Here is a 25,951-nt window from a genome sequence, read left to right as displayed (position 1 = left end):
TCTCTCAAGGCCCTTTTCAGTTAATTCCCACCTCTCTGGAAGCTGATAAGTATTGATACGCTTTCCATTATTATAGATTATATTTGCTCATGTCCTTTGCAGCAACATGGATGGATCTAGAGGCCATTATCCTAAGTGAAATGGCCTGTAAAACAAAGTCAAAAACTGCACATTCTCATTTATAGGTGGGAGCTAAACAGTGGGTACACATGGACATACAGAGTGGCATAATAGACACTGGAGACTCCAAAAGGTGGGAGGGTGGGAGAGGGGTGGGGGATGAAATACTGCCTATTGAGTACAATGTTCACTATTTGGGTGATCGGTACAGTAAAAGCCTCAACTTCATCAATGCAATATATCCATGTAACACAACTGCACTTGTATCCCTAAATCTATAAAAAACATTTTTTTAGATAAAAAAATAGATTAGATTTGCCTTTTCTAGAGTTTCATAGAAATGGGATCATGTAGTAGGTACTCTTGTGTCTTGGTACTTTCACTTGGCATTATTCTGTGAGAATCTTCGATGTTAGTGTGTATTTTTGTATTTTGTTTGTTTGTTTGTTTATCTTACTGAGAGGTAGTTCATTATGTCAATACACCACAATTTTTTTAACTTTTATTTTTAGGTTCAGAGGTACATGTACAGGTTTATTTTATAGGTACATTTCATGTCTTGGGGGTTTGGTGTTTTGATTATTTCATCACCCAGGTAATAAGTACAGTATTCGATAGGCAGTTTTTCGATACTTACCATCCTCCCACCCTCCACCCTCAACTAGGCCCTGTCTATTGTTCCCTTCTTAGTGTCTGTAAGTACTCAATGTTTAGCTCCCACTTATAAGTGAGAAATGTGGCATTTGGTTTTCTATTCCTGTGTTATTTCATTTAGGATAATGGCCTCCAGCTGCATCCATCTTGCTGCAAAGCATACGATCTCATTCTGTTTTATGGCTATGTAGTATTACATGGTGTATATGTACCACATTTTCTTTATCCAGTCTACTGTTGATGGGTATTTGGTTTGATTCCAAGTTTTTGCTATTGTGAATAATGCTGTGACAAACATACGTGTGCATGTGTCTTTATAGTAGAACAATTTATATTTCTTTGAGTATATACCCCTGTAATGAGATTGTTGGGTTGAATGGCAACTCTGTTTCAAGTTCTTTGAGAAATGACTAAACTGCTTTCCATGATGTCTGAACTAATTTACATTCCCACTAGCAGTGTATAAGCGTTCTCTTTTCTCTGCACCCTCACCAGCATCTGGTTTTTGTTTTTTTTTTAAAACTTAATAACAGCCATTCTGACTGATATGAGATGGTATCTCATTGTGGTTTTGATTTGCATTTCTCTGATAATTAGTGATGTTGAGCATTTTTTTCATATGGTTGTAGTCTGCATGTGTGTCTTCTTTTGAACTGTCTATGTTCTTTGCCTACTTGTTAATGGGGTTGTTTGTGTTTTGGTTGTTCATTTGTTTAAGTTACTTATAGATTCTGGATACTAAACCTTTGTCAGATGCATAATTTGCAAATATCTTCTCCCATTCTGTAGGTTGTCTCTTTACTCTGTTGATTGTTTCTTTTGCTGTGCAGAAGCTCTTTAGTTTAATTAGGTCTCATTTGTCAATTTTTGGTTTTGTTGCAATTGTTTGTGGCGCCTTTGTCATGAAATCTTTGCCAGGGCCTCTGCCCAAATGGTATTTCCTAGGTTACCTTTCAGGGTTTTCATAGTGTTAGGTTTTACATTTAAGTCTTTAATCCATCTTGATTTGATTTTTGTGTATGGTGTAAAGACGGGGTCCAGTTTCAATCTTCTGTGTATGGCTAGCCAGTTATCTCAGTACAATATTGAAAAAGAATTCCTTTCCCTGCTTGTTTTTGTTGACTTTGTCAAAGATCAGATGGTTGTAGGTGTGTAGCATTATTTCTGGGCTCTCTATTCTGTTTCACTGGTCTCTGTGTCTGTTTTTGTACCAGTGCCGTGGTGTTTTGGTCACTGTAGCATTGTGGTATAGTTTGAAGTTGGGTATGTTGTTATGCCTCCAGATTTGTTCTTTTTGTTTAGGATTGCATTAGCTATTCAGGCTCTTTTTTTGGTTCCATATGAATTTTAAATTAGTTTATCTTTTTTTCTCTTATTTATTTATTTATTTTTATTATGCTTTAAGTTCTAGGGTACATGTGCACAATCAGGTTTGATAAATAGGTATACATGTGATATGTTGGTTTGCTGCACCCATCAACTAGTCATTTACATTAGGTATTTCTCGTAATGCTATCCCTTCCCCAAACCCCCACCCCCGACAGGCCACAGTGTGTGATGTTCCCTGCCCTATGTCCAAGTGTTCTCATTGTTCGATTCCCACCTATGAGTGAGAACATGCGGGGTTTGGTTTTCTGTCTCTGTGATAGTTTGCTGAGAATGATGGTTTCCAACTTCATCCATGTCCTTGCAAAGGACATGAACTCATCCTTTTTTATGGCTGCATAGTATTCTATGGTGTATATGTGCCACATTTTCTTAATCCAGTCTATCACTGATGGATATTTGGGTTGGTTCCAAGTATTTGCTATTGTGAATAGTGCCGCAATAAACATACGTGTGCATGTGTCTTTATAGTAGCATGATTTATAATCCTTTGAGTATATACCAAGTAATGGGATTGCTGGGTCAAATGGTATTTCTAGTTCTAGATCCTTGAGGAATCACCACACTGTCTTCCACAATGGTCGAACCAGTTTACAGTCTCACCAACAGTGTAAAAGTGTTCCTATTTCTCCACATCTTCTCCAGCATCTGTTGTTTCCTGACTTTTTAATGATCGCCATTCTAACTGGCGTGAGATGGTATCTCATTGTGGTTTTGATTTGCATTTCTCTGATGACCAGTGACGATGAGCATTTTTTCATGTGTCTGTTGGCTGCATAGATGTCTTCTTTTGAGAAGTGTCTGTTCATATCCTTTGCCCACTTTTTGATGGGGTTGTTTTTTTTCTTGTAAATTTAGGTTCTTTGTAGATTCTGGATATTAGCCCTTTGTCAGATGGGTAGATTGCAAAAATTTTCTTCCATTCTGTAGGTTACCTATTCACTCTAATGGTAGTTTCTTTAGCTGTGCAGAAGCTCTTTAGTTTAATTAGATCCCATTTGTCAATTTTGGCTTTTGTTGCCATTGCTTTTGGTGTTTTAGTCATGAAGTCCTTGCCCATGCCTATGACCTAAATGGTATTGCCTAGGTTTTCTTCTAAGGTGTTTCATGGTTTTAGGCCTAACATTTAAGTCTTTAATCCATCTTGAATTAATTTTTATATAAGGTGTAAGGAAGGGATCCAGTTTCAGCTTTCTACATACAGCTAGCCAGTTTTCCCAGCACCATTTCTTAAATAGGGAATCCTTTCCCCATTTCTTGTTTTTGTCAGGTTTGCCAAAGATCAGATTGTTATAGATGTGTGGTGTTATTTCTGAGGCCTCTGTTCCGTTCCGTAGGTGTATATATCTGTTTTGGTACTGGTACCATGCTGTTTTGGTTACTGTAGCTTTGTAGTATAGTTTGAAGTCAGGTAGCATGATGCCTCCAGCTTTGCTCTTTTAGCTTAGGATTGTCTTGGCCATGCAAGCTCTTTTTTGATTCCATATGAACTTTAAAGTAGTTTTTTCCAATTTTGTGAAGAAAGTCATTGGTAGCTTGATGGGGATGGCATTGAATCTATAAATTACCTTAGGCAGTATAGCCATTTTCATGATATTGAATCTTCCTATTCATGAGCATGGAATGTTCTTCCATTTGTTTGTGTCCTCTTTTATTTTATTGAGCAGTGGTTTGTAGTTCGCCTTGAAGAGGTCCTTCATGTCCCTTGTAAGTTGGATTCCTAGGTATTTTATTCTCTTTATAGCAGTTTTGAATGGGAATTCACTCATGATTTGGCTCTCTCTTTGTCTGTTATTGGTGTATAAGAATGCTTGTGATTTTTGCACAATGATTTTGTATCCTGAGACATTGCTGAAGTTGCTTATCAGCTTAAGGAGATTTTGAGCTGAGATGATGGGGTTTTCTAAATATACAATCATGTCATCTGCAAACAGGGACAATTTGACTTCCTCTTTTCCTAATTGAATACCCTTTATTTCTTTCTCTTGCCTGATTGCCCTAGCCAGAACTTCTAACACTATTTTGAATAGGAGTGGTGAGAGAGGGCATCCTTGTCTTGTGCCGGTTTTCAAAGGGCACAAGACAAGGATGCCAGTTCCAGTTTTTGCCCATTCGGTATGATATTGGCTGTGGGTTTGTCATAAATAGCTCTTATTATTTTGAGATACGTTCCATCAATACTGAATTTATTGAGAGTTTTTAGCATGAAGGGCTGTTGAATTTTGTCGAAGGCCTTTTCTACATCTATTGAGATAATCATGTGATTTTTGTCTTTGGTTCTGTTTATGTGATGAATTACATTTATTGATTTGCATATGTTGAACCAGCCTTGCATCCCAGGGATGAAGCCAACTTGATCGTGGTGGATAAGCTTTTTGATGTGCTGCTGGATTCGATTTGCCAGTATTTTATTGAGGATTTCTGCATCGATGTTCATCAGGGATATTGGTCTAAAATTCTCTTTTTTTGTTGTGTCTCTGCCAGGCTTTTGTATCAGGATGATGCTGGCCTCATAAAATGAGTTAGGGAGGATTCCCTCTTTTTCTATTGATTGGAGTAGTTTCAGAAGGAATGGTACCAGCTCCTCTTTGTACCTCTGGTAGAATTTGACTGTGAATCCATCTGGTCCTGGACATTTTTCGGTTGGTAGACTATTATTATTGCCTCGATTTTAGAGCCTGTTATTGGTTTATTCAGAGATTCAACTTCTTCCTGTTTTAGTCTACGGAGACTGCATATGTCCAGGAATTTATCAATTTCTTCTAGGGTTTCTAGTCTATTTGCATAGAGGTGTTTACAGTATTCTCTGACGGTAATTTGTGTTCCTGTGGGGTCAGTGGTGATATCCCCTATATCATTTTTTATTGCATCTATTTGATTCTTCTCTCTTCTTTGTTAGTCTTGCTAGCAGTCTATCAATTTTGTTGATCTTTTCAAAAAACCAGCTCCTGGATTCATTGATTTTTTGAAGGGTTGTTTTGTGTCTCTATCTCTTTCAGTTCTGCTCTGATCTTAGTTATTTCTTGCCTTCTGTTAGGTTTTGAATGTGTTTGCTCTTGCTTCTCTATTCTTTTCATTGTGATGTTAGGGTGTTGATTTTAGATCTTTTCTGCTGTCTCTTGTGGACATTTAGTGCTATAAGGTTCCCTCTACACACTGCTTTAAATGTGTCCCAGAGATTCTGGTATGTTGTATCTTTGTTCTCATTGGTTTCAAAGAACATCTTTATTTCTGCCTTCATTTCGTTATGTACCCCATAGTCATTCAGGAGCAGGTTGTTCAGTTTCCATATAGTTGTGCAGTTTTGATTGAGTTTCTTAATCCTGAGTTCTAATTTGATTGCACTATGGTCTGAGAGACAGTTTGTTATAATTTCTGTTCTTTTTCATTTGCCGAGGAGTGCTTTATTTCCAATTATGTGGTCAGTTTTAGAGTAAGTGCACTGTGGTGCTGTGAAGAATGTATATTTTGTTGATTTGGGGTGGAGAATTCTGTAGATGTCTGTTAGGTCTGCTTGGTGCAGAGGTGAGTTCAAGTCCTGGATATCCTTGTTAACCTTCTGTCTCATTGATCTGTTGAATATTGACAGTGGGCTGTTAAAGTCTCCCATTATTATTGTGTGGGAGTCTAAGTCTCTCTGTATGTCTCTTAGGACTTGCTTCATGAATCTGGGTGCATATATATTTAGGATAGTTAGCTCTTCTTGTTGAATTGATCCCTTTACCATTATGTAATGACCTTTGTATTTTTTGATCTTTGTTGGTTTAAAGTCTGTTTTATCAGAGACTAGGATTGCAACCCCTGTCCTTTTTTGCTTTCCATGTGCTTTGTAGGTCTTCTTCCATCCCTTTATTTTGAGCCTATATGTGTCTCTGCACGTGAAATGGGTCTCCTGAATATAGCACACCGATGGGTCTTAACTCTTTATCCAATTTGCCAGTTCGTGTCTTTTAATTGGGACATTTAGCCCATTTACATTTAAGGTCAATATTGTTATGTGTGAATTTGATCCTGTCATTATGATGTTAGCTGGTTATTTTGCCTGTTAATTGATGCAGTTTCTTCATAGCATTGATGGTCTTTATAATTTGGCATGTTTTTGCAGTGGCTGGTACCGGTTGTTCCTTTCCATATTTAGTGCTTCCTTCAGGAGGTCTTGTAAGGCATGCCTGGTGGTGACAAAATCTCTCAGCATTTGCTTGTCTGTAAAAGATTTTATTTCTTTTTCACTTATGAAGCTTAGTTTGGCTGGATATGAGATTCTGGGTTGAAATTATTTTCTTTAAGAATGTTGAATATTGGCCCCCACCCACTTCTGACTTGTAGAGTTTCTGCAAGCAGATCCACTGGTAGTCTGATGGAATTCCCTTTGTGGGTAACCTGACCTTTCTTTCTGACTGCCCTTAACATTTTTTCCTTCATTTCAGCCTTGGTGAATCTGATGATTATGTGTCTTGGGGTTGGTCTTCTTGAGGAGTATCTTCGTGGTGTGCTCTGTGTTTCCTGAATTTGAATGTTGGCCTGTCTTGCTAGGTTGGGGAAGTTCTCCTGGATAATATCCTGAAGAGTATTTTCCAACTTGGTCCCATTCTCCCCATCACTTTTAGGTATACCTATCAAATCTAGATTTAGTCTTTTCACCCATATTTCATGGAGGGTTTATTCGTTTCTTTTTCCTCTTTTTTTCTGCAACTTTGTCTTCTCATTTTATTTCATTAATTTGATCTTCAATCACCTTTCTTCCACTTGATCGAATCGGCTACTGAAGCTTGTACATGCCTCACGAAGTTCTCATGCCATGGTTTTCAGCTCCGTCAGGTCATTTAAGTTCCTTTCTACACTGTTTATTCTAGTTAGCCATTTGTCTAACTTTTTTCAGGTTTTTTAGCTTCTTTGCGATGGGTTTGAACGTGCTCCTTTAGCTTGAAGAAGTTTGTTATTACCAACCTTCTGAAGCCTACTTCTGTCAACTGGTCAAAGTCATTCTCCTTCCAGCTTTGTTCCATTGCTGGCGAGGAGCTGTGATCCTTGGGAGGAGAAGAGGCGCTCTGGTTTTTAGAATTTTCAGCTTTTCTCTTCTGATTTCTCCTTATCTTTGTGGTTTTATCTACCTTTGGTCTTTGATGTTGGTGACCTACAGATGGGGTTTTAGTGTAGATGCCCTTTTTGTTGATGTTGATGCCATTCCTTTCTGTTTGTAAGTTTTCCTTCTGACAGTCAGGTCCCTCAGTTGCTGGTCTGTTGGAGTTTGCTGGAGGTCCAGTCCAGACCCTGTTTGCCTGGGTATCACCAGCCGAGGCTCTGTTGGAAATGCAGAAATCACCCGTCTTCTGCGTCAGTCATGCTGGGAGCTGCAGACCAGAGCTGTTCGTATTCGGCCATCTGGGAACGGATCTCAAATTAGTTTTTTTTTCCTCTAATTTTGTGAAGAATGTCATTGGTAGTTTGATAGGAATAGCATTAGATCTGTAAATTGCTTTGGGCAGCAAAGCCATTTTAATGATATCGATTCTACCTATCCATGAGCTTTGAATGTTTTTCTATTTGTTTGTGTCATCTCTGATTTCTTTGAGCAGTGTTTTGTCATTCCTGTTGTAGAGATCTTTTACCTCTGTGGTTAGCTGTATTTCCTGGTGTTTTATTCTGTGGCTATTGTGAATGGGATTGTGTTGCTTATTTGGCTCTCAGCTTGGATGTCGTTGGTGTATGGAAATATTACTGATTTGTATACTTTAGTTTTGTATCGTGAAATTTTGCTGAAATTGTTTCTCAGATCTAGGAGCTTCTGGGTAGAGACTATGGGGTTTCCAGGTATAGAATCATATTTTCTACAAACAGAGATAGTTTGACTTCCTGTCTTCTATTTGGATGTATTTTATTTCTTTCTCTCACTTGATGGCTCTGGCTAGGACTTCCAGTTCTATATTGAACAGGAGTGGTGAGAGAGGGCATCCTTGTCTTGTTCCAGTTTTCCAGCTTTTGCCCATTCAGTATGATGTTGACTGTGGATCTGTCATAGATTATTATTCTTATGTATATTCCTGCAATGCCTAGTTTGTTGAGGTTTTTTTTTTTTTTTTTTTTTTTTTTTTTAACATGAAGGGAGGTTGGATTTTATTGAAAGCCTTTTCTGTGTCTATTGAGATGATCATGTGGTTTTTGTTTTTCATTCTGTTTATGTAAGGAATCACATTTAGTGATTTGCGTATGTTGACCTAAACTTACATCTAAGGATAAAACTTACCTATTTGTGGTAGATTTTCATTTTGATGTGCTGCTGGATTTGGTTTGCTAGTATTTGTTGAGGATTTTTACATCTATGTTTATCAAGGATATTGGTCATAAGTTTCCTTTCTTTGTTGTCTCTCTGCCAGATTTTGGTATCAAGATGATGCTGGCCTCATAGAATGAGTTAGGGAGTCCTTCCTCTTCATTTTTTTGGAATAGTGTCAGTAGGAATGGTACCACTCTTCTTTATACACGTGGTAGAATTTGGCTGTGAGTTGTTTGGTCCTAAGCTTTTTCTGGTGGTAGCCTTTTTATTAGTGATTCAGTTTTGGAGCTTGTCATTGGTCTGTTCAGGCATTCAGGTTCTTCCTGATTCAATCTTGACAGGGTGTACATTCCCAGAAATTTATTCATATCTTCTAGGTTTTCTAGCTTGAGTGCATAGAGGTGTTTCTAATATCCTCTGAGGGTTTTTTGTATTTCTGTACCACAGTTTTTTAATCCTTTCACATATTGATGGACATTTGGTTTGTTTCCAGGTTTTTGCTAACAGATTAAAAATGGTATGTACTTTCATCTATAAATCTTTATATGAATATATATTTTCATTTCTCTTGTCAAAAACCTACAAGTTTAAAATGACTGGGCCATATGCTAAGTGTTTGTTTAGAAGAAACTGTTTTCTAAAATGATTGTGTCATTTAGCATATCAGCAATTTATGGCAACTCTATTTGCTCCAAGTTCTAACACTTGAAATTAATGGTCATTTTAATTTTACCCATTCTAGTAAGTGTGTCATGGTATTAATTTGCATTTCTCTGGTGACTGTTGGAATTGAGCGTCTTTGGAATTGATGAAGTGTCTTCAAATCTTTTGCCCAAATTTAATTGAATTTTTTGTTTACTTATTCTTGAGTCGTAAGAGGTTTTTTATATATATTTTATGAATACAAGGTCTTTGTAAGATACTTGTATTGTGAATATCTTCTTTCAGCCTGTAGTTTACCCTTTCATTATTTTATCATTGTGTATAAAGTAGCAGAAGTTTTTAATTTTAATGAAATTCAATTCATAATGTTCTTTGTTTTATGGCTTTTGCTTTTCATGTCCTAAGAAAACTGTTTAATGTAGGGTCACAAGGATTTTCTTCTAGAAGTTTTGTGGGCTTAGCTCTTACATTTAGGTTTATGGTCTATTTCATGTTAATTTTTTGCATATGGTATGAGGTACGGGTTGAGATTAATTTTTAATATGAATATTTATTGTTCCAGCACCAGTGGTCAGAAAGAGTATTCTTTCTCCCATTGAATTACTTTGACCTATCAATAACTGTATTGTCTTTTAGTGAATTAAATGTCTGTACTTAAGCAAGTACCATTCTGACTTAATTCCTGTGGCTTTACATTAAGTGGTTTTACAGTAAGTCTTGAAATCGGGTACTGTTAGTCTTTCAACTTTATTCTTCTTTTTCCTATTATTTTGACTATTCTAGATCCTTTCCATTTCTATATAGTTTTGAAAGTGGCTTGTTTCACCTGATGGGATTTTGACTGAGATTGTGTTGTATCTATAGATCATTTTAGGGAGGAATGATTCTTAACAATATTGAGTATCCTAATCCATAAAAGTAGTACCTCCCTCCAGTTATTTAGGTTTTCATTAGTTTCTGTCTGCATAGTTCTATAATTTTAAGTATAAAGGTCTTGTACATGCTTTTGTTATATTTATCCCTAAGTATTTTATGTTTTTGGATTATATTGTAAATATTTTTAATTACAATTTTTATTGTTCATTGGGATTATGTAGAAATAAAATTTTAAAATATTGACCATATATCCTGCAATCCTGTTAAACTCATTCTTAGCTGAAGTGACTTGGAATCCTTAGGATTTTCTACATAGATGATCATGACAACTGGATTTAGAAGTTTTACATCATCTTATCTAAACTGTGTGCTTTTTATTTTATTCTCTTCACTTCTTACAGCTAGGACATCTGGTACAATATTAAATAGACATGGTAAGAGAGGACATCCTTGCTTTGTTTCCAATCTTTGGTGGAAAACGTTCAATCTTTCACTATAAGTATGATGGTATTACATTGAGGAAGTCCCTTTCCATTCCCAGTCTGCTGACATATATTATCTTGAGTGGATGTTGAATTTTTTTCAAGTGCTTTTTCTGCAGCAATTGAAATGATTATAGGTTTTTTTTCTTTCTTCTCATCATAAGGTAAATTATATTGATTGGCTTTCACATGTTTAAGCAACCTTGCATTTGTGGGAGTAATCTTGCTTGTTCATGATATATTATCTTTTTAATATATTGCTGGATTTGCTAATATTATGTTAAGGGTTTTTGTGTTTGTTTATGGGAAATATTGGTCTGTAGTTTTCTTTTTATTGTAATATCTTCATTTTTGGTGTCAGTGTAATTCTAACTACATGAAATGAGTTGGGAAGTATTCTGTCTTGTAATTTGAATTGTATTGAATTTATGTTATTTCCTCTTTTGTTAATTTTTTTTTTTTTTTTTTTTTACGTATTACTATTTTTTTTAGAGACACAGTCTTGCTATCTTGCCCAGGTTGGACTTAAAACTCTTGGGCTCAAGCAGTCCTTCCACCTTCGCCTCCTGTGAGGCTGGAACAATAGGTGTGCGCCACTGTTCCTGGCTTTATTATTTCTTCCATTAATGTTTGAGAGAATTCACCAGTGAAAACATCTTAATATGCAGGTCGTGTTTAATTATGTGTGTGCATTGGTGCACGTGTGTGTGTGTGTGTGTGTATATGTGTAAATTTTTTTTTAACAATGACTTCAAATTTAAATAATATAGAGCCATTCAAGTTTATTCCTTCTTGAGTGAGCTTTGATAGTTTGGGTCTTTTAAGGAATCCATTTCATTTAGGTTATATTTATTCATATAAAAACTAATTATTCACTGATTTTAAATGTCAGTAGTTCTGTAGTGATCATTCTTATTTTGGTAATTGTATCATCTCTCTTTTTTCTCAGCTGAGACAGAAGTTTGTCAATTTTACTGATCTTTTGAAAGAACAAGCTATTGAATTCATTGATTTTTCTATATTTGCTATTTCCTATTTATTGTCTTTATTATTTCCTTCCTTCTGTTTACTTTGGGTCTTACTTTAATTCAATTAAAAATGTTTTCTAATATACTTTGTGATATTTTTTTCTTTGACCGATAGGTTATTTAGAAGGATGTTGCTTAACTTCTAAATATTTGGAGATTTTCCAGATAATTTTTCTTATTGATATTTAATTCTGTTGTGGTCCGAGAAAATGCTCTTATGATTTTAAAACTTTTAAATGTATTTAGCTTCATTATATTACCCAGAATATGCTCTATCTTGTTCAATGTTCTGTGTGCACTTAAAAAGAATGTATTTTACTGTGGTTGGGTGCAGTGTTTTATAAATGTCAGTTAGGTCAAATTCATTGATAGTGTTTTTCAAGTATTTCCTATACTTATGAATTTTTTGCTTACATATTCTCTTGATTAGTAAAAGTGCTGAAATCTCCAATTATAATTTGATCGATCGATTGATTAATTGATTGAGACAGAGTCTCACTCTGTCACCCAGGCTGGAGTGCAGTGGTGTGATCTCGGTTCAACGCAACCTCCACCTCCCAGATGCAAGCGATTCTCCTGCTGCAGCCTCCCGAGTAGCTGTGATTACTGGCCCCTGCCACCACACCTGGCTAATTTTTGTGTTTTTAGTAAAGACTGTTTCGCCATGTTTGCCATGCCTGTCTTGAACTCCTGACCTCAAGCAGTCCGCCTGCCTTGGCCTCCCAAAGTGCTCAGATTACTGGCATGAGCCACCAGCCCTAGGCACCAATTATGATTTTAGATCTGGGTTTTTCTCCTTTTAGTTCTGTCCATTTTTGCTTTATTATTTCACAGCTCTGTTATTAGGTGAATTTAAGGATTGTTATCTTTCTTCATGAATTTTGGATCGTTTTTGTAAAGGTGTAGAATTCTAGATTAATTTACTTTTTACCTCTCAGTACTTTTAAAATGTCTTGTTATTGTTTTCTGGATTACATAATTTTAGATGCAAAGTCTGTAATCATTCATATCTTTGCTTTTTTGTATATCCAGTGTATTTGTTTTTTCTGTGGTTGCCTTTTGAGGTTTTCTCTTTATCACTTTTCAATGATTTTATTATGATTATATGTTAGCTTTTCTTCTCAATAGATGAGTTCTTTCTCTTGTTACTAGTAGAAGTATTAATAGGGTATAGGTGGAGTTAACAGACTTCAGATATTTTTGGTTTCCTGCAAAGTTCCTATGGATTAATATCTACTGCTAAGGAACCACCCTGATTTATGAGGACTTCCAATGCTTGACTGCAGGCTCATGAAGGCTTTTGGACAGTCACATTCTTTGATTTTACCAACACAAAAGGAATAGTAAAGTTTTACTGCTTAGTATAGTCAGGGCAATTCCCCGGATTCCCTATCAAGTTGAGTCCTGTTAATAGCACAAGTTTTCATTTTGATGTGATTTGAAGTTAGTATGAAAAATTTTAGCATCTTTCTCATGAACTAATACATTTTTTAAAATCCTGAAGCCTATAACTATTCCAGTTAAATGATGATGATAGTAATAAAAAGAATTACAGTAATATTTTATAATACTTTGTGGCTTAGAAAGTAATTTCACATATGTTTTTTCATTTTCTTTCATGATTATTTGTACTGAGAGGAAGTTTTTTAGACTTTAATCAGTAAACATTGAAGAAAAAAAGATTTTGTAACCTACCATTTTGAAAAGATTTAAAAAGTTACATAAAACAAACAAGCAAAAAATCTTGTTTAACAGCTCTAGTACTTATTGTCATTTAATACACAGAAATTATTAATTTCAAATGAGGTCAGCCATATTTAAAAGACAATAAAACCACAACAGAATACCACCCCCCAGTCTTTGTTTTATGCTCTTGGTCCTAAGAGTAAAAGTGAATTTTCTTTCATTTTAAAAGGATCAACAGATGTGTTTTTGTTGTACCAGTGTATCTTACAGCAAATATTAGTTGAGAAGGAGATCAGTCCCACATTTCTAGCACTTATGCAAGTAATATAGGTTTTTTTCTTTATGGAAAAGTTAACTCTTTTTGTTATTCTACTTTTATTTTAAAAGATTCACCTGGTTTTCCACGTTTTGTGATAGGTGTCTTCACTCAAGGACAGCTGGGCCTGGTAGACATCATCTTCCAGTACATTCACTGTGATGAGATCTGTGAGGCAATAAACATCCTGAGCAGCATGAACTGGGACACTCTGGGCCATCAGTGCTTTATCAGCATGAGCTCCATTGTAAACCATCTTCTTAGACAGAAGCTCACTCCAGAGAGAGAAGGTCAGACTTGAAATGTTTTTCATAGATGGGTTTTGGATATACATGAAATATATTTTATTGAGTTATTTTTTGAGGTTGTTTTTGAGTCATGGCATTGGAGAATAAATCATAAAAATGTTAGTGCTCTATTAAAACTGAAAGGATCAGATATCAAATAATTGCTCCCATGTGGTACTTACTGTATAGTATTTGTCAACATAAAGAACAACTTTTCTGTATATGCTTATGTCGGAACTTACACTGCAGTCATTGTACAATTCAGTCTAAGCTCACAGATGGAACGTGCTCACATTTCAAACTTTGATCAAAAATTTCATGTACTCCGTGGGGTCTGCTAGACAAAGAGCACCAAATAAAGGTCTTTATTCCTCCCTCACATTAGACATCAATATTTTTTTCTCACACCCAAGTCCTCTGTCCAGACAATAGTCCTTAACACTTACTTTTTTTGTATATCTGAATTGTAGCCCAGGCTGCTCCTTCTTGTTTTCCTTATTCTGACTTATAGTTGTGACACTCTTCTCTCTTCTGTCTGCTTGGATTTCCTTACCTTTGCCCAATAAGTAATTTTGTCTATCGGGATCTAAGATGTTTAATTTTAAAAGAGAAGTTAAAAAAGCTAAGGTCAGGGGGTGGGCAGTGGGGAATGCTGTGACACATACAATAATGAAATAAATCTTTATATTTGCCAATTATCCAGTATTATTTTTCTTGTAAGTTATTTAATTAATGTACAATGCACCTAAACATTCTAACATTTGCACCTTTCATATCTTTGTAGTAAGCACTGACATTAATGGTGGAAAATCATGGCCAATGAGAAACTGTCCCTAGGTAATTTACAAGATAGGAGGAACAGGAAATATGTCAAAAGGTCTTTACTTGGAGAGCTTTTCTTTTCTATTTCTTTGCATTTTTATAGATTTTTCTTATCCCACCTTATTACATTGCCAAAATAAACAAGTTGTTTGGAGAGAATTTTGTAGGTAATCTTCATTTTAGTAATTTTAGAGAAGAATAATTAGTAAGCACATGCTCTTCCGGGAAATCTATATCATGGGTCTTGGCCCAAGTCACACATGGCCCACAATAAATATTTAATATTAATTGAATGTTCTTTTTGGAGGTAGTTAAAATTTATCTAGGGAAATTCCAATATTTTTCTTTATATATTTAGAGACAGAGTGTCACTCTGTTGCTTAGGCTGGCATGCAGTGGCATGATCTCGTCTCACTGCAATGCCTGCCTCCTGGGTTCAAGCAATTCTTCTGCCTTAGCCTCCTGAGTAGCTGGGATTACAGATGTGCACCACCATGCCCGGCTAATTTTTCTATTTTTAGTAGAGGGGTTTCACTATGTTGCCCAGGTTGGCCTCAAGTGATCTTCCTGCCTCAGCCTCCCAAGGTGCTGGGATTACAGGCATGAGCCCGTACTGCACCTGGCCAAGAAATTCCAGTATTTTTACAATGAGAAAATGCCTAGTGCATGGCCCACTACTTAGGTAATCAATGAGTATTAGCTAAAAATAAAAAGAAGAGTATAACTCCATAATTTTAGGGTATAAGGTACTACTATAATATTGCTGCCTGCAGAGTTATCTTAACTAATTATTTCTTAGTATTGATATACTGTAACGACTGAGTGTATACTTAAAAAAAAAAGAAAAAAAATTTTAAAAAGCAAGGTCCCTAAAGAATGCTTATGTTAAGAGATCATAAATTTACAATTAAAGAAGAAATATCGAAAAGATAAAACATTGACTCTCAGCACACTGAAAATTGCTAGCACCTTAGCGAATTTGTCTTGTAAGATTACTGTGTTATAGGAAAGATTATTAGGGAATATACAAATGGGCATTATCAGATTCTTGATATTTTCAAGGAACCATATTGGGGAGATGGGGAAATAAAAAGCTTGTATGATACTAGGCTATTAAAATAAAAATTTTCCATGATACTGGGTTATCAGAATATGTACATTTTAAGTAGGTATGTGCATTTCCCCCCAGGTAACTGTAAAACATATTTCTAAAACATTCAGAATTTTTTTTCTCTCTTGAGACTTATTCTATCTGAATCTAACAAATTTGACATGGTAATTTGTTTCCTTTTATTAGCGGAACCCAGTGAGCTCTTTTATTTGTAGCCGTATTGTAGTTATCTTTGAGATCTTCATTTCTGCCTTAAACATCAAGCTGCGCTAGCTAATGAATCTATAACTGTGCTGGGAGTTATGAGTATTCCATGTAGGTTCGAACATTTCAGATGTACAAAACATGCTGTCAAGAAAACAAGCAATGGGAAGAGAATCTGGCTTGTTTTTACAATAGCATTGCTGTATTCAATTTTAATCTAAATTGACTGCTGCTTTGAAAGAAAATACCCCTAAAGTTCATCTTACTTTACTGTCTAGATTTGAGATTAAAAAAAGAAATTACTAACAGCTTAGCCAAGTCCATAGTAATTATTCTGATGAGGCATTTAATACTTTCAAACCCAAATATGCCTAAAACTAAAGAGTTTTGCTAAATAAGGAATTGTTTATTCAACCCAGTGTTAGTAGCATAAAAATCAGAGGAGTCTTACTGTGAACTGTCATGTTCTCATACATACTCTTACTCTCACCATTATGGTAATTACTTAACTTGCAGATATTTCTGGGAAAAAAACCTAGTCCCATGAGCATGTCTTTGTAAAATTGTGAAACAGGCAAAATGTGCCCTTTCCCCCAATCTTAGCCCTCTAGTTTATTAAAACCTGCCTCTCCAGTCCTTCTTTCCTCTCCCAGAGGTCTTAGCTTTCACACTTGGATAAAACCAAGACTTTTGCTGTTTAGGGCAGAACTTAGGGAACATATAGGGACATTCACGGTTGTCTTAAAATTGCAGTAGAGACATATTTCTACTCCAATATGGCTGTTTATTTGTATTATTTTAAAAAACATTTCTGCTATGTCAATTCCAATTCCCAGTGAAGAAAGGTCAGTTTTCTCCTTTTAGCCAAAGAGAGTAAATATTTAGCACACTGTGAGTTGATTTTACTGGAAGTACTAGTTCAAACTGTGTTACTTTGATGAGTCACTGTTTTAATTACCCATTTGTGGTGAGAGGTTGGTTCATTACGGATTTCTTCAGTTTTGACAGCTTTTTGTTGCTCAGAGTCATTGTCAGCTTTGCCTCAAGTGAAAGTTTATACACAGGTTTGTTTTTGTACCAGCTGTCATATTTTAATTTCATCTTTCCTGCAAGCTCACGTTTCATCCAAGTTTGCAAAACCTGACTGACTGCAAACATGAGTATTTTGTTGTAATTGAAGGAGTTTCACTTGTTTTAGTGCTGCTATGTTTGAATTCCACAGCACAGCTTGAGGCAAGCCTTGGAACCTTCTATGCTCCAACAAGACCACTTCTGGATACCACTATATTGAAATATAGAGACCAAATCAGCAAATATGCAAGGAGATTCTTCCACCACTTGCTCAGGTGAATGATATGTTTGGATTGATTAGTGTCAGACTAATTACTTATTTCAGGAGACACCCTCTTTAATTAAAATACTCCATAGTAAGGCTACATGTTTCCTAACAGTCCATCTCTTCAAAGAGATATACATCTTCTTTTGATCTTACTTAATTTGTTATTGTTTTCATTTTAAGGAAATATTTGAATATTATTTGGGGGTTTTATATCATCAGTACTTTTTAATATACCTTCCCCTTTAATATGAAAGAACAAATATCAGCTATGTAAAGTCAATGTAGAAATATTAACTGGAATTGTGCTACTAGCACTAAGTAAATATTTTCTTTTTAATTGAAGTCTAATAATATGAATGTTCTGTAAAGCTCTGAGACAGTCATTGGTTTGTTTTTCTTTCAGACTTACTGTAGAAAAACTTGTCAGTTGTCTGCTCATATAATGTGGCAAGTTTCTAGCTTCACGGTACCCCATTTTCTCTGCTTCAAATGGGTATAACAAATTTTGTTAACCTTAGAAAATAATGTGAAAAATAATGTCAAGAAATTTCTGTAAGTATTGCAGAAGTTGAAGGAAAAATATAATAGCATATATATATATATATATATATATATGAAGTTCAGACATCAGGATTAATGGATGGACAGAAGGAAGACGAATGCATGGATAATTTAGGGATACATATATAAATGTGGCAATACTGTAAGTAAAAGCAAGCAAGCAATTAGCACACAATTTAAAGCAGTCTGGAGTGAATGAAAAGAAATATGATAAAATAAGCATATAATAGTCTCCAAGGTATTAGTTAATGTTGTATTTCTTAAGATGAGTGGTAAATATCAGGGTATATTAAAAATTATTTTTAACTATGTGTATATATACACATACATATAGGTATGTTTGTGCATTTTTGCATATATGTATACGTATATGTATAGTATACTTTTATATATGATATGTTGTATAGTGGAAAGTAACAGAGTTTTCAACTGTGTACCAAAAAGGAGGATTACATCACGGAGTTGAGTTTAGAGTTTTAATTTTACTAAAATATAATCTGTTACAGTGTTTTCACTCTTTCAAGGGCTTTGATGTATATTCTCTTATTTTGTTCTCAGAAACCCCTGTTAAAGCAGTAGTATCATTTAACAAATGAGTAAACTGAGGCATAGATAAGTGGCTTGCTTAGATCAAATAACAAGTTATTGGTGGTGCCAGATCTTTGAACTGATTTTGATTCCCTGTTCCTTACTCTTCCCTTAAAACCATTTATCTATTATTGGTTGTATATTTTTTAGATCCTAGCTTATAAAATAACTGGAAATTTTTATTCACTTAAGAGTAGACTATTTGATAACTAATTTTGACTGCCCAAAAAGAAGGGGGATACTTCAGATTGGTCAAGATTTGAGAAGTTGTATTGTGTAAATATTCATGTTCTATAATTAGATTTTTATATATAAAGCGGCATTTTGAAGTCTACCAAGCAGTGAAGCCTCTGGAAAACAGCAATTTTAGAAACTGAGAAATGTTAAAATATTGCAAGGGTTATGATATGTAATTGAATCTTGCCTTTTCATCTGAATGATGTTAGCATATTCCAAGACTCTTCATATAAATGAGGCTGTCTTCTGTGAATGAACATATGGTGAAAGTGCTGGGGTTAACGTCACATTTATTTGGACTTAGAGCTTTGTTCTTTGTCTCATTGCTAATATTTGTTTCTCTGTTTCTGGGGAAAATTAATGAATTTTCCTCCTGCCTAAAGAGCCCAAAAAGATGAAAGTGAATAAAACAGAAGTTTTGGAAGCATATTCTTTATGTCCTCACTGTCTCTGGCTTCTGAGACTGTATACAGTGATTTAGTGTTTGCATAAGCATCATATTTGTAACCATCCTGCTGGCTCTAGGATGCTCTATTCTACTAATGTGCAATTTTTTGTTCATTGGTTTTTCTCAAATGGTTTTCTAATTATTTTTTGGACATATTTTGATAAGGTCACTATTATTGTTATTATTATTATTCTCTAGCTTTTCTATGTGGTTCCATCTGGAACTAGATGTTTTCCCTTGGGGTATACTAGCTTTTTCATGTTTCTTCTTTTGCATACTTTGCTACTATTTCAATTATAATGAATGTTTTATTAGTTCTTCTTTTGATAGTAGGCTATACAGTATTATGAAAAAAGAAACAAAAGTTTTGAAGAAATTAAATGAGATAGCTTAAGTTGGAACCATTCTTTTGTTTAATGTGCTACCAAGAAGTTCTCATGCTTAGAGGAAGAGAAACAGGCCAAATACCTTTTCGTATTTGTGAAGTGCTAGAATTACATTACTCCCTGTCCTTTGGTTAGTCAATATTTTAATACTCTGAAAAAAGAAACCTTATTAGATAATGGAATAAGCTCTAAACAAAAGACCATCATAGAGAATTTTAAATTAAAGATGAGGAAAAGTAGCCCCACAGAGATTAGGGGCGTGCCTAAAATTACTCACATGGGACTCAGATTGCCTGTATCTGGATTGGATTATTTTGATAAAGAGTAAAATACTAAACTGGTTTTAATTTCATCCAGCATATGAAGGGTAAGGTCATAGTACGAATTTGTGATAATACACAAGTATACCATGTAGATTATTAAAATAAATATTTTATATACAATTTTGTTTTTCTCTTGAGAGGAGAGGAATTCTACAGACATTGCTTTATACTTTTTGGTCTTTTTTGTCTTTAACAAATATAAAAAACTACTTGAAAGCCTTTTTCCAAATTCAAACAAATCTAAACTTGAAAACTCACTTCTTGTCTTTTTGTATGCAAAGTGATCAATTTTCATAAAGAAATGCTCCCTAGAAATGTAAATTATGCTCCTAATGTTAAAAATAGGAAAAGAAAACGGTAGAAGCACAGCTTGATATGGTAGCTAATAAAGTGTTTATTATAATAAATAAAATTTTAAAGAGATGATAGAATCTAATTTATAAAATCATTAAACTGGAAGACACTTACCTACAGAAGGTAAATGCAACTTTGCCTAAACTAAGTTTAAAAGGTAATTAGTCAGCTGCCTCCATAAAATTGAATAGGCTTCCACAAGTACTGAATAGGGAAGTGATGGCAAGTGAGAGCTTTTCATCATAAACAAATAGAAACTATAATAGGGACCCCTAAATATTGATGAAATGAAAGGGCAAACATTTCAAATGAATGTGCCACATATGAGGCTTATTACTAACATGGAAATATAATATATTATAAAAAGTTAATAATTTATTTTTAACTTTTCCCCCTTGTTAACTGTGAGACTGTTGTTTTCTGACTCAAATGGTGTTATGTGATTGTGGCATAGAGAGTTGTACTTTTTGAATGCTTATAAAAATGTTAAGCAAAATTTGGGGAATGTGAGATTTATTGCCTAGAAATAAATTTTTTTTTGCTTATGAAATATTGGTGGGGAAATGTATTGATGTCAGCATTTTCCTTTGTAATGTAACAACAAAAAGTAATATGAATTGATGGATAAATAGAGGGATAGATAGGTAGATATGTGATAAGCAATATTATAAAATGATAAAGTCAGAATACACATGGTAGATAATCTTTTAACATTGCTCTATGTTGGAAATTTTTATAATAAGATGTTGGGGATAATATATTAGAGTCAATATTTACACTTAGAATTCAGAAAAAAAGGGCCATCTTTTGGAAATGGCTTTTAGCTTATGTAAAATATATATGATAGGCAAAACAAAAATCATTTTGTGACTAAAACAGTTCTTAAGCAATTCCATGTATACATGACTTTTTCAGTTATACTTTTCACTGATGGAACATGTATAGTAAATACAACATCTGTATGAAATCATTTTAAAGAACGTGAATACTAAAAAAGTTAACCTGAGAACATTCAAGGCAACAAGATAGAATGATTTTTAGAGAAAAGCTCCTAGTTAGATCATCCAAAAAATGCTAGATAGTATATTCAGAATATTTATTGAAAGCATGGTTGAGCTGGCAGTAAAGTAAGGGAAACAGGCTGAAATGATAAGGATGCTTGATTCCACAAGAGTAAGCAAACTCAACGTTCTCCTGGAGGGCATCTTCTGGCTCTCAGTAAGATAGGTGCTTGGTTTACAAAGGTTGCATACTCAGAGGATAGGAGACATAACTGAGAGCTCATGCAGAATGGGAGGTTGCATCAGACATCCATACATAAATCTAGAACCCTTGAATGGGACAGCATCCTTCCTGAGAGAACTAGAATGAAGGAAGTCATGAGATGCAAAAGGAATGGTAGACAAAAAAAAAAAAAAAAATCATAAACTTGTGGAAACCTAGTAAAAATTGATCCTATAAAGCATATACACCAATGTCTAATTCAGGGGGTTAAAAATTAAAATCTTGGACAATAACTACATATAAATCAGAAGAGGAGTGAAGAGAGTTAAAGCATTCTAAGGTCCTTATACTTTTCAAGAGGAAGATAAAGATATTTATTAATTCTAGATTTTAGTAAGTGAAATACAGAATTTCTAGGGTAATCACTAAAAGGAAAGAAATAGAGTATATAATTTTCAAGCAAGGAGAGGGAAAACGTTGGATAAAGAAAAAAACCCCAAAGATGGCAAGAATTAGGAGAAAGTGCAGCATGAAGGGGAAGAAACATGGGAAAAAAGATGGAAAATAGAAAACTCATGATGAGATACTAGCAATGAATCAAAAAATCAATAATCGTTGTTAATGTAAAACAAACTTTCCTCAGTTTTTGTTTTTTTTTAAAGATATCTAAAACAGAGAAGGTAGCTGGGTGCTGTGGCTCACACATGTAATCCCAGCATTTATGGGAGGCCAAGGCAGGAGAATCGCTTGAGCCCAGGAGTTTGAGACCAGCCCGAGCAGTGCTGTCTCTACAAAACATTTTTTAAAAAATTAGCCAGGCGCATGGTGGCGCATGCCTGTAGTCCCAGCTACTTGGAAGGCTGAGATGGGAGGATCGCTTGAGCCTGGGTGTTCACATCTGCAGTGAGCCTTGTTCCTGCAACTGCATTGGGCGACAGAGCAAGACCGTATGTCATTAAAAAAAAAACACCAAAAAACAAACAAAAAAAACCCTCAAACAAAGAAAGTTTAAATGTCAGAGAATGTAAAAAAATTTATACCAGATAAATACTCCAAAGAGAACTAATATAGTAGTAATGGGTTTGTTTGTTTGTTTGTTTTGAGATGGCGTTTCACTCTTGTTGTCCAGGCTGGAGTGCAATGGAGTGATCATGGACCCCTGCAACCTCCGCCTCCTGGGTTCAAGCAATTCTCCTGCCTCAGCCTCCCAGGTAGCTAGGATTACGGAAATGTGCCACCACGCCCGGCTAATTTTGTATTTTTAGTAGAGACGGGGTTTCTCCATGTTGGTCAGGCTGGTCTCAAACTCCCAACATCAGGTGATCCACCTGCCTCGGCCTCCTAAAGTGCTGGGATTATAGGCATGAGCTACAGTGCCCAGCCTATAGTGGTAATGTTATACAAATAGTCTTTAAAGCAAAATCTTTAGTAGAGATTACTAGAGATCAATACTGACAGAAAAATCAATTCACCAGGAAGATATAACGGTTCTAAATGTGTGTAACATAGCTTCAATGTACACAAAACAAAAGTCCACTGTCAATAGTTAAAGAATTTTAACTCCTTTCATTTAGTAATTGATAGATTAAGCAAACAAAGTGTCAGGAAATAGGTGATTTGAACAATACTGTATAATTGAAATCTTGACTTAATGGACATGTGTAGAGTCCAACAAGTGGAGACTGTACTTTTTTCCCATGAATAAACATTCATATAAATTGACCATATTCTAGGTCATAAATTTCTTTTTTTTTTTTCTTTCTTTTTTTTTTTTTTTTTTTGAGACAGAGTTTTGCTCTTTTTGCCCAGGCTGGAGTGCAATGGAGTGATCTTGGACCCCTGCAACCTCTGCCTCCTGGGTTCAAGCGATTCTCCTGCCTCAGCCTCCCGAGTAGCTGGGATTACAGGCATGCGGCACCACCCCAGCTAATTTTGTATTTTTAGTAGAGATGGGGTTTCTCCATTTAGTAATTGATAGATTAGGCAAACAAAGTGTCAGGAAATAGGTGATTTGAACAATACTGTATAATTGAGATCTTGACTTAATGGACATGTGTAGAGTCCAACAAGTGGAGACTATACTTTTTTCCCATGAATAAACATTCATATAAATTGACCATATTCTAGATCATAAAATTCATGAAAATTTCTCTTTTTTTTTTTTTTTTTTTGAGACAGAGTTTTGCTCTTTTTGCCCAGGCTGGAGTGCAAACCTCGGCTCACCGCAACCTCCGCCTCCCGGGTTCAAGCGATTCTCCTGCCTCAGCCTCCCGAGTAGCTGGGATTACAGGCATGCACCACCACCCTGGCTAATTTTGTATTTTTAGTAGAGACGGGGTTTCTCCATGTTGGTCAGGCTGGTCTTGAACTCCTGACCTCAGGTGATCCACCTGCTTCGGCCTCCAAAGTGCTGGGATTACAGGCGTAAGCCACCGCGCCTGGCAATATGTGAAAATTTCAAGGAGTAATTTTTATTTACTCCACAATTAATTACTGAGTACCACATGCCAGGCACTTAGCTAAGAATATGGCAAAGGGCAAAACAGACCAAAAAAAAAAAAAAAAAAGTTCATATATTTGCCCCTGCCTAAATCTCATGTTGAAATGTAATCCCCAGTGTTGGAGGTGGGGCTTGGTAGGAGGTATTTGGATCATGGGGGTGGATTATTTATGGCTTGGTGCTCCCTGTGATAGTGAGTTCACAAGGACAGCACCAAACCATAAGGGATCTACTTTCATGACCCAAATGACCATATTTGTTTGGTTAAACGTAGGTGGCTCTCCCTCCTCTTGCTCCCGTTCTTGCCATGTGAGATGCTGGCTCCCCGTTTGCCTTCTGCCATGAGTGAAAGCTTCCTGAGGCCTCACCAGAAGCTGAGCACCATGCTACCTATACAGGCTGCAGAACCATGAGCCAGTTAAATCTCTTTTCTTATATAAATCTATTTTCTTTATAAATTTCCCAGCGTCAGGTATTTATAGCAATGCAAGAATGGCCTAATACAATAAATAAGTGGGTAAAATACATAATATGTCAGGTAATGATATGTGCCATGAAAGCGAACATGCAGGGACAGGGCTAGGAAGTATTGGATGATGGGTGAGTGGACTGCAGTTTTAAATAAGATTGCCAGATTTCTTAAATTTTACTCCTGAGGTAAATTATCTTGTTCTCCCTCATTCATCTCACCTTAGCCTTAGCCTTGGCCCTGGAAAATACAAATTGTTATGAAAAAGGCTTTTTTGGGGGAGTGGAGGCTTGTTTTACAAAATAAAGAATCATACTATTAAAAAGATTGCCAGGGAAGGCCTCACTAACAAGGTAAAATATTAGTTAAATCCCAGCAGTTTGGCTGGAGCAGTGAATGAGAAGGAGAGGAATGAGACAATGGGTCAGAGAGGCAGCAAGTGGCCAGGTCATACAGGACTTTGTAGATTCTTGTAAGGAATTGAGAGTATTCTCTTGAATAATAGGGGAACTCAAGAGATGATTTGAAACTATCTGTTGAATGGATAACTCAGATCCTGTGTTGAGAATTGTCCTTAGAAGGTCAAGGAGAAGGAGACCTATTGGGAGGCTATTGCAGTAATTGAGTAAGCAATGGTGGCCAATTACAGATTGGTAGCAAAGGGAATGAAGATAGAGTGGTGGATTTTGAACATATTAAAGGTTTTGATAACAGGATTTTCTAACAGATTGGATAAAGAATATAATAGAGAGGTGAAGCATGACTTCAAGTGTTTTGACCTGAGCAATTGGAAAAACAGAATTGTTTTTGACAAGATTGATAAGGCTCCAGAAAGAATAGGTATGTGGGAAAAGAGTAGTAGTTTGGTTTTGGAAATGTTGAGTTTGAGTGAGAAATTCAGAAGTGAGTTCTCAGACAGGGCTATGAAGGGAAATATATATATTTAAAACGTTTTTCTTGGAAAAGAAGAAAGACTCAAAATTAATGAGCCATGAAATTTTTAAAACTTGCAAAAAATACCAGTAAAATAAATCTGAAGAAAGAAGGAAGGAAATAAAGATATGTTTGGAAATAAAGATATGTTTACAAATAAAGTAACAAAAACCAAAATTATAAAATAAGATTAATAAAGCTAAACATTTCTTCTTTGACTCAAGATTAGTCAAACAGAAAAAAAAGTAAAGGGAATACCATGAACAATTTATGACAGCAAACTTGAAAAATGGGGAAAACTGAAAATTTCTTAGGTACATAAAAACCAAAACTGACCAAAAAAGAAATAGAAGATTTAAATAGTCCTATACACATGAAATAAATTGTTAATCAATGTTTCTCCTATAAAGTAAACCACAGTCCCAAGATGTTTTTGGCAAGTGAGGTTCCATTGCTATATTCACACAACTCTTTTCTATGTTGCTGTTGTTTTTTTTCAGTCCTTTTTATCAAATGCTTTTTTTACATAGTTGTAACCATTGAATACGTGAAATTTTAACATTTTTTTAAAATCCTAAGAAGTTTGATTCATTATGATGGCATTCCAAGAGACTTTGTATGGTATGGTAGTTGGATTTAAAGGTTGTTTAAGCCTAGAGTGGTCTGCACACATCTGAACA

At 35.3% G+C, this 25,951-nt stretch overlaps 1 protein-coding gene across 1 annotated transcript in view; it reads left to right on the top strand.

The window, feature by feature from the left end:
• Window positions 1-25,951, top strand: part of WDPCP (WD repeat containing planar cell polarity effector) — a 479,266-nt gene that overhangs the window by 192,533 nt on the left and 260,782 nt on the right. The window contains exons 11-12 of the mRNA XM_025354043.1: window positions 13,587-13,775; window positions 17,132-17,255. Of these exons, the coding sequence (XP_025209828.1) occupies window positions 13,587-13,775; window positions 17,132-17,255 (313 nt within the window). The remainder of the gene's footprint in view (window positions 1-13,586; window positions 13,776-17,131; window positions 17,256-25,951) is intronic.

Source organism: Theropithecus gelada, chromosome 13, assembly GCF_003255815.1.
Source record: "Theropithecus gelada isolate Dixy chromosome 13, Tgel_1.0, whole genome shotgun sequence".
NCBI classification, from domain to species: Eukaryota; Metazoa; Chordata; class Mammalia; order Primates; family Cercopithecidae; genus Theropithecus; species Theropithecus gelada.
The sequence above is the reverse complement of the archived record's forward strand: the minus strand, read 5'-3'. Positions and strand labels throughout refer to the sequence as shown.